We start from the raw sequence: 12,329 nt of genomic DNA on the forward strand, positions 1-12,329 counted from the left end.
TGGATACCCAAGGATTTCATTGAACTCACTTTTGGATGACCCGACGATTTACAGAAATGTTCACTGTTCGTTTTTGTACAGTTCCTGGGACTGTCATTTCCAAGCCCCTTGAACTGGCATACTGCATCAAATTCTGCTTCCCAAGGCATAACAGGTAAACAAACTGTCACTCTCCTTGGTTAAACAATTTGAAAATAGCAGATGTTTTGTTTAAAATTGTAAGAAATCTAAAAAACAATACATAAACTTGGAGATATATTTAAAATTATTTTCTAGTAAAATGAGAGAAAAATAAATACAGACACTCTTAAAAGAAAAAAAAAATTACTTCCATTCAATGATGCAAACTTGGAGTATTTTTGCCACACCCTGTATATTGCATGTTAATAATTTATTCAAATTAAAAACAAATGCATTCTTTTAAAAGGTCTAAAATCAAAATCAACAAAAATCAATTGCACTAAACAAGTAAATTGAAAAATCACCCAACTGGTTAAAACTTATCCAGAACAGTTTTTATAACATTGAGGCACATGTGCCCTCTGTTTTAATTTATGCAAAGGATTAAACAAACTGCTTTTTACCTAATGGATTTTAGGAATGCAAATTGCAGTTGTTTGAGTGCTCTCCAAATTTCCAGTTCTGTCACTAAAAGTCATTGAGCGACTAAAATTACTCTTTAAGAATGTTTTTATAGATAGCACTGCCTGGGAAATAAATGGCACTGTCCTTTTTTTTTTTTTTTTCGAAATCAGGATCTAAACACTATATTACCCAACTTTTCATACTCTTTTCAGAAGCTATGAGCACCAAGTCCCATTCATAATAGTAATTAACATAGACAGTTGAAAACAACATTTGTTGCACTTCGTGATTTTGAAGTAAAATTACTTAAACCCTTGGGGAAACTTTTGTTTTTGTGGCATAATGCCTTTTGCCCCAAGGGTACAGATGTATTCATTGTATCTTGCAAATGTCTAATTTGATGTGGTTTTTCTTTTTCTTTTCTTTTTTTAGAAACACAAAGATTTGAACTTCTAGAAATTACACCATTGTCGAACCCCCCAGAATTGCCAGATGTTATGAAACCGCCTGAAACACAAAGCCACGAACAGGCTGTTGCTTAAGGTTCATTTTCAGTGTTCACAGCTCTTTTATTTTTCAACAAGTAAGCTTTATTTCTGTAGTCTATTATGAGTATTATATTTTAAAAGATGAAAGGTGTAAAATAGCTATAGCAAACCAAAAACATGTTTGCTGAAAATGAAGTGTAAAACTTGCAAACAAAGTAACTTAACAGAATAAAAAAATCAAAATAATAAAATTTTGAGAGTTTTCTATACATCAAAGCTTTTTTTTTTCTTTTTTTTTGTTTTTTCAGGGTTTTAAACTGCGTAAAAGAAACTGAGCCCCCAATGCATGTTCATACCACAGGTGCTGAATATGGATTCCCCCTGCCCATTTTATCTACTTTTTCTTTTTACACTGATCAGCAGCAAGGGCGCCCATAATCAAAATTGTAAGGGGGGTATTTTCTCCATGGAAACCGATTTCATAGATTAGTCATTAAAATATTTCATTTTTAATAGCTTATTCATTAATGGCTGGAGAATAAACGTTTTACATTTTTGCAAAGAAATAAGTACCAAAAGCAAGGAAGTTCAAATTTTAAAGAGGGGGCTCGACCCTTATCCGCCTATATGGGTGTCCTTGATCAGCAGCAAACATTGACTGACAAAATGTGTGCAACATTGTAAAATAATTAAAAAATTGTTTTCTATGTATCAGAAGGTGTTTTTATTTTTTTGCACTGTAAAAATTATATGCAAATAGCATATTATGTAGGACTATGATTTTTTTAGCACTGGGCACGAACCTCATTTGGGCCCCCCTTTCCCCACTTGTACAATATTTTGGATTTGGGAAAGGTTTTTTTTTTAAATTAAATATGTACATTGTACATCGTTCTCAGTTGCAATATGATATTACTTCAGTAACTTTAACTTTATTTGAACCTGCCCTTTTCCTGCGGCTTTGAGAAATTTATATACATTTTATATGTATGTGACTGGTTTTCGTTGTACGGTAGCCACTTGTTACATCACTCCTTGTTACATTGCTCATTCAGATATATCGCACTTTGTCTTTGGCTCCCTAAGAGTTATTTATTCAAAAAATATTGCTTTACATAGAAATGTTCAAATTTTTTTTTTTCTTTTAATATTTTAAAAGAACAATTAGGGATCTTCTTTTCTTTTCATTTTATTAATAAAATCATCCTAATATGAAAGAAAACAAACTAATCCAATTTGTAGGTTAATTGAAACGTTACTTTTTATGAACTCGGTCATATCTCGTTTCAATATATATCAGGCTTTTGTATTGTCTCCTGACAAGCACAGGATAATGAGGGGTGGTAGTATTTTGTTGTATTATATTAATATTCAGCAAAAAACATTTATATTCCCATCCCATAAAATGTTGAATGGATGGGCCTATATACAGTGGCTCTCAAAAGTGTCCGTACACTTTTTTAATAAATCCAAAATAACACGAAACTGAATTCAAATATGAAGTCCTATACTTTTTCCACATCATTCCTATGTCATTCTGAATAAAACCCTGTAGTTTTTTAAAATATTGACGGATCTTTTTGAAATGGGTCAAAAAACGAAGAGACAGATAAATAATTCGCTACAAAAGTCATCGTGCACTCAAATATTTTAGAATAAATTAATGATTAAAATTATCTGCCGTTTTTTTACATTTGCATTGTTTTCACCCTTAAAAGTCATTTGGCTTTATTTTTTGTTTATTTATTCCTTAATAATGTGCTTAATTACTTTAAAATGGCTGGTATTCGTAAAAAACCACAAATGCCATTTGAAATTTGAATTTTTTCCTCACAGTATCGGTAAATTGGTTTGAAATGTCTCTAAATTAGTTAATTTATACCATTCTATAGTAAAGTGCTTGATAAAATGCTTAAAAGTAAAGAATCGGACCAAAAACAAGGTAAGAAAAGGTCAACCAGCAAAGTTGATCAATCGTGATCGGAGATTTACAGTTTAAACATTTATGAAAAATACACATTGGAGTGCTGTAAAAGTTTCTGCAGAGTTAAATGACAGTTTTTACATTTAATTTTCACCTAAAATTGTTCGCCAAGTTCTCTGATTAGCTAGATTAAATGGGACCTCTTCCCGCAGAAATTTTCTTGGCCTTGCGAAAAACAGAAAGCTGATGCTTTTCGTCACAAAATCAATAATAAATAAGCTAAAAACGTTTTGGAATTACGTCTTACTTACAGATAAAAATGAATTCAACATTTGTGGTTAAATTGTTGCATAATTGTAAATAGAAGAAAGAATTAAGAACTCAATCTTAAGAATTTAGTTGGACCAGTTAATCAGGATGGTGAAGGTGTTCTTGTGTGAGGGTGCATATCAGCATCAGGACTTGGTAGTTTGGAATGTTTTGGTGAAATAATGAATCATGCTGTTCACTTAAATATTTTAAAAACCAATTTTAACACTAGAATTACAGCAATCTTTTTATTCCTGAAAATACGGTGAAGGTCATTTTGACACCTGAGAAGAAATCTGCATATTGTCCTACATAATGTTAAAATATTTTTAAAAATTAGTTTAAAATCAACATATTTAAATGCAGTTTATTTAAAGAATATAAGATTTTCAGGGTACATAATAAAATATTTTTTAAAAAGTTTAAAATGCTCTTCAAAAAACCAGCGCTGTTTTATTTGCATTTCAGAAGCTAGCGGCTAATGGTTCCTTTTATGTACAAAAACATAAATGCTTCAGGTTCTTAAAATTATATGTTCTAAGAGACATTTTTGAGTTTCTGCTCTGTTTCAGCATCAGTAAATGCATTTGCAGTTCTTTTTTTCTCAAAAAGGTCAAAATGACACCTCCCAGGAATTTTAGTTGTAACCCTTTAGTTTTGTTTAAAATAATTACAATTTTCTTAAACTTTTTATTATTACACAGCACAATTATTTAGGAAAAGTTAAGGAAGGATTAGCCTTTTTACGAAAATACAGAGGAGTAGTTATAGCAAAAAAAGTTTGATTGGGGTCAAAATGACCCCTTCTAAAATTCTAGTGTTAAACTCTCAGCCAAAAATTTGGTTATTGGAAACAACTTTGTTTTTTATCAAGATAACAATAGGATGCTCATGGTTTTCAACGTTTGCGTCTAGTGCCTCAAAAATTGTTCTAAAGTTTAGAAAATGCCCCTTCAACCTCTGAACTTGATGTAACATATTTAGAGATATATGGAGGTTAGATTACAAAAATACGACTTTAAAACGAAAATAGAGCTAGAAACATTAAGACTCTCGAAGCGTGGTTGAATACTTACTCATAAATTTTGCAAAAAATTAAAAAGAAAAAAGAAGGAATTCTAGTGCCAGACATTTAAAAGGTGTTGTCAATACTGCATGATATTCTACTTAATGATAAATTACTAAAAAGTTAGATTATTCAATAATATATAGACATTTTTGTAAAGTGTACACAGACTATTGTGAGGTAAAATTTCCGGCACTTTTTAGTTTTTGATTTTTAAAAAATTAAGTTTTAATATTAAAAAAAAAGAAAAACACATAGTTTCGTTGAAAATTGATCATAGATCTTTTAATTAAATACACATTCCGAAATATTAATTCTAACCAATGGATAGAGTCCTATTTCATTGAAAGTCGTAGGTGTACGAAGACTTTTAGAAGCCACTGTATATTGATATATCATGTCACTGCTAACTCTCCTGATTTATTCGAGGTATCCCGTTATTTTATGCTTTCTTTCAAACTACCTAATGAGTCTCCGAAATGTTCATTAAAACAACAAAATTCCTGAAAAAAAGAATTTTTCACTGGTTAGAAATTTAGAAAAAAGAAAAAAATCTCTTAAGGCAATCACAAAAACAAAACTTGTTCATACTTGTGTATGAAAATATGTGTGTCAGATCATTTTTGAAAGATGTTTTTTCACTTTACTTCTTTTCAAAACTTCTATACTTCTATTTCCTACAAAATGTAAGTATTGACCATTCCACAATACAGATGTACAATATTTTTTCTTATTCCACATTTACAATATAATATTATATATATATATAATATATTATATATATATATATATATATATAATATATATATATATATATATTATATATATTATATATATATACAGGGGTCGATCCAGGTTTTATTTTTTGGGTCCCCATTTTGTGAAAAGGCAAAATATTTTTGTGAAATTTCGTTATTTTTGTGAAAAAACAAAATATTTTTGTGAATTTTCTTTATTTTTGTAAAAAAGACCTTCTCGTGATTTTTTTCTTGGAAAAGATTACATTAAAGCATTTTTAGCTGTCGTATCGTTATAGAAAAGCCCTAGACAGGTTTCAGGGGTGATTGCAAGTTCTTGAAGAATACCTGAAAGCTGTCAAGAGAAAATGCGCTGGGGGAGGGGGGAAGTAAGACCCTTAACATTTTATTCGTAATTTGACACATACATTACATTTATTGCTTTTTACAAATATACATATGCAAGGCACACTTTCTTAAGGTGAAAGTCTCACAACAGATTTCCTGTTTGCCCCTCTCAAATACTTTAAGGGCAATGAAAATTGCACATGCTGCTGAACGTAATGATAACTCCTAATAAATACAAAATGAACAGACTCAAAGATATCACATATTTCTTAACACAGAAGTGAAATACTCATTAAAGATTCCATGTATGTGTTTGAAAAACTTAAAAGTAATTAAAACCCAAAATAATACTGCACCAGTATTCAGCGTTTAATTTTTTGACTTTTGATGTTCTTGCAGAGTAGGTATTTCGTTTAAAACTTTGCAATTTAATGATGTTAATAAATATATAAGAAATTTTATTTGTTTGCCTCTTAACAAGGTACAGTAAACATCAAAAATGCGAAAAATTCATTTACCATGGCGGATGTAAGGAAATCAAGATCTTCAAAAGAAATAAAAATATAAAAACAGCATGTAAAATAATTTTATTTTAAGTAAAGTTATTTTAGAATTGGATTTTGAAACTCAACACAAATTAATACTAAATATATATTGCGTAATCAAAGTAAAATTTAGGATTTTCCTGAAAACAAGCTACCAATCACAAGTGTCCCTCTCCCGTCCCCCCTCTGACGCTCTGAAGCAAAAACACCTCACGCAGCAAGCAAAAAGATAAGATGGGGGAAGGTGGAAGAGGCTCCCGCGTAGATGCGTACACATTTGCGGTTAAAAAATATTGTGAAAAGGCTGCCTTTTTATAAATTTTTGTGAAGGGGCTGCTTTTACGACGCGGAATTTTGTGAATGGGGCCGCTTTTGCCATGGGGAATTTTGTGAATGGGGCCGCTTTTGCCATGCGGAATTTTGTGAAGGGGCCGCAAAGCGGCCCCAATTTGGCGCTGGATCGACCCCTGATATATATATACATATATATATATATATATATATATATGTATATATATATATATATATATATATATATATATATATATGTATATATATATATATATATATATATAATAATAAAAGTGAAAATAATAAAAGTTTCCTTTTTATCATCATTAATTTTTCTAATTTGTTTAATATTTGAAATTTTGTTTGCTTAATTTTATATATATATATATATATATATATATATATATATATATATATATATATATATATATATATATATATATATATATATATATATATATATATATATATATATATATAAAGATAGGCTTTGTTTCTTTGTATGTTTGTTGGCCAATTCCTTGGAAACCTCTTATCACCTACAACCTTGAAATTAGGTACAAAATTTGGATGTACCTCAGAGGTCTGCACCTGGGAGTCCTTTTTCTCCAACCCCTTTACCTTTTATATCGTTAGAAAGAGCTTTTTTCAGCACAAGAAAAAATTTATTCCATTTCCCTCAATTAATTAGGTCTGGTAATATAAGCTCTTTTAATTTGGACAACTTTCAAGGTCAAAATCAGCTTGCATTCATTTTGTTATGCAAAATGTGAAGGAATTTCATTCAGTGCAATTTTATTGGAAATGTTTACTCAAAGGTACAATTTTTTCATTTTTTTTTCTGACTGCCATTTTACGTGTCACAGGATTGTTTTTCTTTCTCCCAAATGATAGCAGTTATTTATTTATTTATTTATTTTTGTTTTACTGCATTTGCAATGCAGATTGTAATTTAAAACTTTTTTTCTTCTAGGGGGTGTGGAATGGTCATTTTATGTAAATTGCATTGCTTATTAGAGTTAAGTTCTTTTTCCTACAGAGGACAGGGAGGGGGGGGGGGGAATTTTCCTTTTTTTGCTTGAGAGCAGGATTATGGTTTAAACATTTTCGTTAGAAAGATCGGATTGCTAATCGATCGAAGTTTTATTTACTTGCTAATTGGCTGAGTTAAAGTTGTTGTTAATATAATTTAATGTCTTTTTAATTTATTTGGTATAATACTTGAAACTGCAAAAATAAAAATGTTTATTTAAAGGGTGAGTATGCATTTAAGTTAAAAAATGATGATTTCACATTGGGGGCGGGGAGGCAAGATTTTTTTTAATTCTAGGAACTTCTGTTAAATTTTTTAGCATTGTTGTGCTGGTACTGCCAGTTACTTATAAAAGAAAAGAAGCTTTGTACCTTTTTTTAAAAAAATTTCCAAGCCTAAAAGTTATAGGTTTTTATAATTAAAAAATGTAAAAATAGTAATATCTGTTTCCGCAATTTGTATCTTGTTGGATTTCCAAACACCGAATTTCAGTGCCTATGCCTATACTAAACTTGATTTTAGAAATCCCTACTTATGTTTTAAAAATCCCTTTTACACTCAAAACTTTTGTTGCTAAATTTATTTATACTAAGTCTCCCTAATTTTCATCTTTCAATGTCGACAGCTATGATATGTTAAAAATATCTATCTGGAGAGCAATATATTGCAGTATTGAAATTCTCCCCATCCCTACTATTCTGAAAGCTACACAAAGCCCTATAATATGTATTGCTTAACAAACTGCACTTTATAATTGGAATTATCTAAATTAAATATATAGAAGCAATGTGGAAAAGTTTATTTCCTTTTATCCATTTTCATTTTACATTAATTTTAAGTGAAAGGCCAAAGCATCATGGAAAGGTCAAATTCATTTAACTTGCCTTTTCTAAGTAAGTTGTTAAGTAAGTTCTGTTTAGTTGATTTATCCTGCAATATTTTTCGATGATAAAAATGAAACTTTTATGTGTTAAAAATTTTTTTTTGCTCTTAAATGCATTCCATTATAAATATTTTTCTTTATTGTATTTATTTTCAGATTTTTCTCACATGGCATATATATATTTTGACACTACAGCTCTTATTTATGGCTAAAGTTATGCCAGCTTGTGGTCAAGTGATGGTCATTTTTCAGATTGGATAGTTGCAATTTCCATAGTTCTATCCTTTGTTATTTCTGTGATATGCCTATGGTGAGATAGAATTGCAGTTCTAATGAAGATGACTAAATATTGTAACTACTGAACATTTCTGAGATTACATTTTGCTTTTAAACATTTAAATTAGTCTAATGATTTTTTGTAGGTTATCAAATAGCCTTTTTTAAGAAAAAGAAAAAGTTCCACAATGTTTAGCTAATATTTTCCATCTGTATAAATCTGCATTGGATGCTTGTTGTCGAAAATGCAGTTTTATTCGTATAGTTCATGCATGATTCCAATGTTTAAATAGCTTTTGGCTGTTGCATTATTTCCTTTAATATGATCTGTTCTGAAGATCGGCAATATTTGCTGTGTAAAATTTGAAAAAATATCTTAATTTCAGCCGTACTTTGTTTGTAAATATCTGCGAAGATTAGATAAGAATTGATAGCAAATATTCTTTCGGGTTTTTCCTGTGTTGTTAAAATGTGTTGGGGAAGAATACCAGGTAAAATTGATAAAAAGTTATCTAACCTCCAAGTAATGTAAAGTCATATATTTTGCCTTAGTAATTGTAGCCTAAGCATTTAATTAACTATTTGTCTATGGTGGACACTTAAATAATCTGGTAGCGTATATTTCTGCTATAATTTATTAGTTAACATATAGTATGTTGCCATATTATTGTCGTGAAATCAAATCTTTAATGTACTGCTTATACAACCTGTGTAATAGCAACAAATAAAGCTTTATCTGTTACAGCAGTTATACCAATGCAGTTGGGGGAATGTTTAAAAAAATATAGTTAGTGCCTTTATGTTTTTTAAAAAAAACTTTTTGATTTTTTGAAATATTTTGTAGTCAAGTGGTATTATTATACTATGCCTTAACATATAATTTAAAGCATTAAAAAAAGTAAATAAAAAAAATAAACTACTTCTGCTATGCTGAGCACAAAAGTTGTATCTACATTTAAAATTTGTTTATCCCTTTGTACCTTTGATTCTATTGCCACGTTTTCAGATTTTGTCTTTCAACATTCTCCATTAAAAAAATACCACAGAACCAATTAGGTACAATATATTGCAAAGAACCATTTGGTAACAATAACTCAATTATATTTTCAAGGAAATATATAGGTATGACTTGTGTGCTTGGCACAGCAATTAAGTAATTATTTTTGTATAACTTCAGAAAAACTTTTAAAGTACTATTTTTTTCCAATAATTTAACAAATTTGCTAGACTAATGGCAAAACTAAAGTTACTTTAAAGATATGATGTTATTTGAACTGTATGAACGTTAAGTGTTTGCAAGTGCAAAAAGTTATTTTTAATCAGATTCAAAATATTATCTGATGTGTTAACAAATGTCCTGAGCTAAATATTTTATGTTGCAATTACTAGTACAGTCAAATGTGTTTATAAATAAATTCATTTATGTGTGTATGTTTACTTGCTCATTCATAAATTAACTTCATGTGATACTTTTATTTGAATTGTTTTAATTAAAGTAATAAAATTTTACTTGTTTGTCTTATTTTCTGCTCAAATATGAAGTATGATAATAGAGCATCTCGTATCAGCAGTTGTAAGGATTTTGATTTTTCTGGATATTACACTTGGTGTAAACATTGCTGTAGATTTCTATGATTTCCAACAGTATATAACAATGAAATTCATCACAATTTTTGAATGCATAATTTTAAATATTTGCTTTAAAACAAAATCAAGTGAAATAAACAATTTTGCATGGTCCTTGTCTTAAAGATGTGATTGATATCACAAGTATTTTATTGTATTACATTTATAAATCATTTTCATGTAACACTGAATGCAGTAAGGAGAAGATATTAAAGAAATATTCTGTTGTATTTCAACTATCAAAAGCTTTTTTTTCGTCAAACTAATGAGGAAACCATTGAGTGATTACTTTTAAAAGGAGAAAATACATTATAAACTTACGTATATTTATTCCAGTTAGAAATTTCAAGTCCCCCCCCCCCCCTTGTATGGGAACTGAAAAATATTTTTGTGATTTTCATTTCATTAAAGTTATATAATCATATTTATTCTGGGTTTTTATTATTTCATTAAAAACAAAATTGTCTTTTTGTAGTTCTATTTAAATGGTGAGAAAATTTCTCAATTATGGCCTGCATTTATGTTTGGATGCAGAGCATATATCTTGAAAAGTAATTATCAAAAAATAATATTTTCCTTAAAAAAATTAGCATTATTCTTGAAGGATATGTTTCCCCCTAATAATTATTCTACAGCACAGCATTAGTTCAGAAGCTAATAACAAAACTAGTATTTGGGTCATTCCATGGTATTTAGGATAATTATGTGGAGTCCATAACATGACTTTTTTTGCCATAACTTTTTGACTTACTGTTTGATTAGCACATTGTTTTATTTTAAGTTTGTCCTACCAGCACACAAACTCAAATTAAAATAATTTGAAAATCAAACAGTGAATTAAATAGTTATAGCAAAAAAAGTGTCTTGTTACAGACTACATTTGTCCAAAATACTGTGTAAAAGCCCATTTGAGTTTATCATTAACCTATACTGATTTGCTATTTGGAGTAAGATTTTGATTGGCTATGTGTTGATACATCCTCAAGAGTCAGTTACTGAGACAATACTTAGTATGATGCTGTGCTTGATGCATTTAGTTTTACAATGTAATCAAAATGTTATTTAACATGCATTAAGTCTTTTTAGATAGGATTCTAAAGCAACCATATTGACTTTTTTTTTCTATTTGAAGACTTTAATTTATCTAACTAAACTTCTTTTATTAAATGGGCTAAGTGTTACGTTATCATGGAATTAATAGCTAATAATTCATTGTGTCAGGTATCTTGCTTTTCATAATATAAATAAATTAGTCAAAAATGGCAAATTAATATTCTTTAACAACTTTGGTTATGCAGGAATTCAAAAACTTTTTTTTTTCCATTCTCAGCATTCGAAGCAGTTTGTTATTATACAGCTGTTTCAAAATTTTTAGTTAGTAAATTAAAAAATTCTTTTGAGGTCTGTGAAAATTAATGGATGCAGTTCTAACTGAAAATGTTACTTTATGGGAATTGGCTGGTGCACTTATTGCCTATGGTTCAATTTTTTTCTTCTCTGTGTATGTTGGATTTATTGGAATGATATTGTAATTTATGGAAAAGTGTAATATTTGTTTGTTATTTTAAAATTTATTGAATGTTTGAATTATAAAATTCTTATTCAAAGCAATTGTAAAACGTAGAGCAGTAGTTTTCAAGATCTAGAATTTTTTTCCCCCTTTTTGTGTAAAACAATGAAAGCAAAGCTTAATATTTTATGAACTGTACAGAAACCTTAAAATTGAAAGTGTTGAAAATGTTTAAGTACCAATACTTTCCTTATAAAAGAAGTATCAAGTGAAGTGATCATTTAGTCTTTTGTACATTATCTTTCAAAATAAAAACCAAATTGCCAACACTGTGCTTTTCTGTTTTTTATCATTTAGCGCATTTATTATGTTAAGACCAAACGTGGAACCAATGGGGGAGAGAGGGAATTGCCTCCCCCTCTAATAACCAGAACAAACATTACCCAATAGAACCTATAGTCTTTTAGTATCAGAATTTTTCTGTATTGACCTTCTGGTCAATCATCGTGATAATGTAAGGAGATTTGTTGTTGGCTGCTTTAAGTGAAGTAAGGATGGATAGGCTATCTGTGAGAAAGATTGCTTAATTTCCCAAAATGACTAACCGCTAGCCAAATAGCCTTCTGCTGTGAAAATTGAGTTAATATTTGTAATTTTGCCCGTGATGCTTTCTTTTGAGTGAGTGTTGAAAATGCCAATCGAAGTGGA

At 29.3% G+C, this 12,329-nt stretch overlaps 1 protein-coding gene across 1 annotated transcript in view; it reads left to right on the top strand.

The window, feature by feature from the left end:
• Positions 1-10,601, top strand: part of LOC129229463 (elongin-B-like) — a 47,971-nt gene extending 37,370 nt beyond the window's left edge. Inside the window, exons 4-5 of the mRNA XM_054863777.1 lie at positions 1,018-1,168; positions 8,366-10,601. Of these exons, the coding sequence (XP_054719752.1) occupies positions 1,018-1,127 (110 nt within the window). The 3' untranslated portion in view covers positions 1,128-1,168; positions 8,366-10,601. The remainder of the gene's footprint in view (positions 1-1,017; positions 1,169-8,365) is intronic.
• Positions 10,602-12,329: the final 1,728 nt, after the last annotated feature.

The sequence above is a fragment of the Uloborus diversus genome, chromosome 9, assembly GCF_026930045.1.
Source record: "Uloborus diversus isolate 005 chromosome 9, Udiv.v.3.1, whole genome shotgun sequence".
Lineage (NCBI taxonomy): Eukaryota > Metazoa > Arthropoda > Arachnida > Araneae > Uloboridae > Uloborus > Uloborus diversus.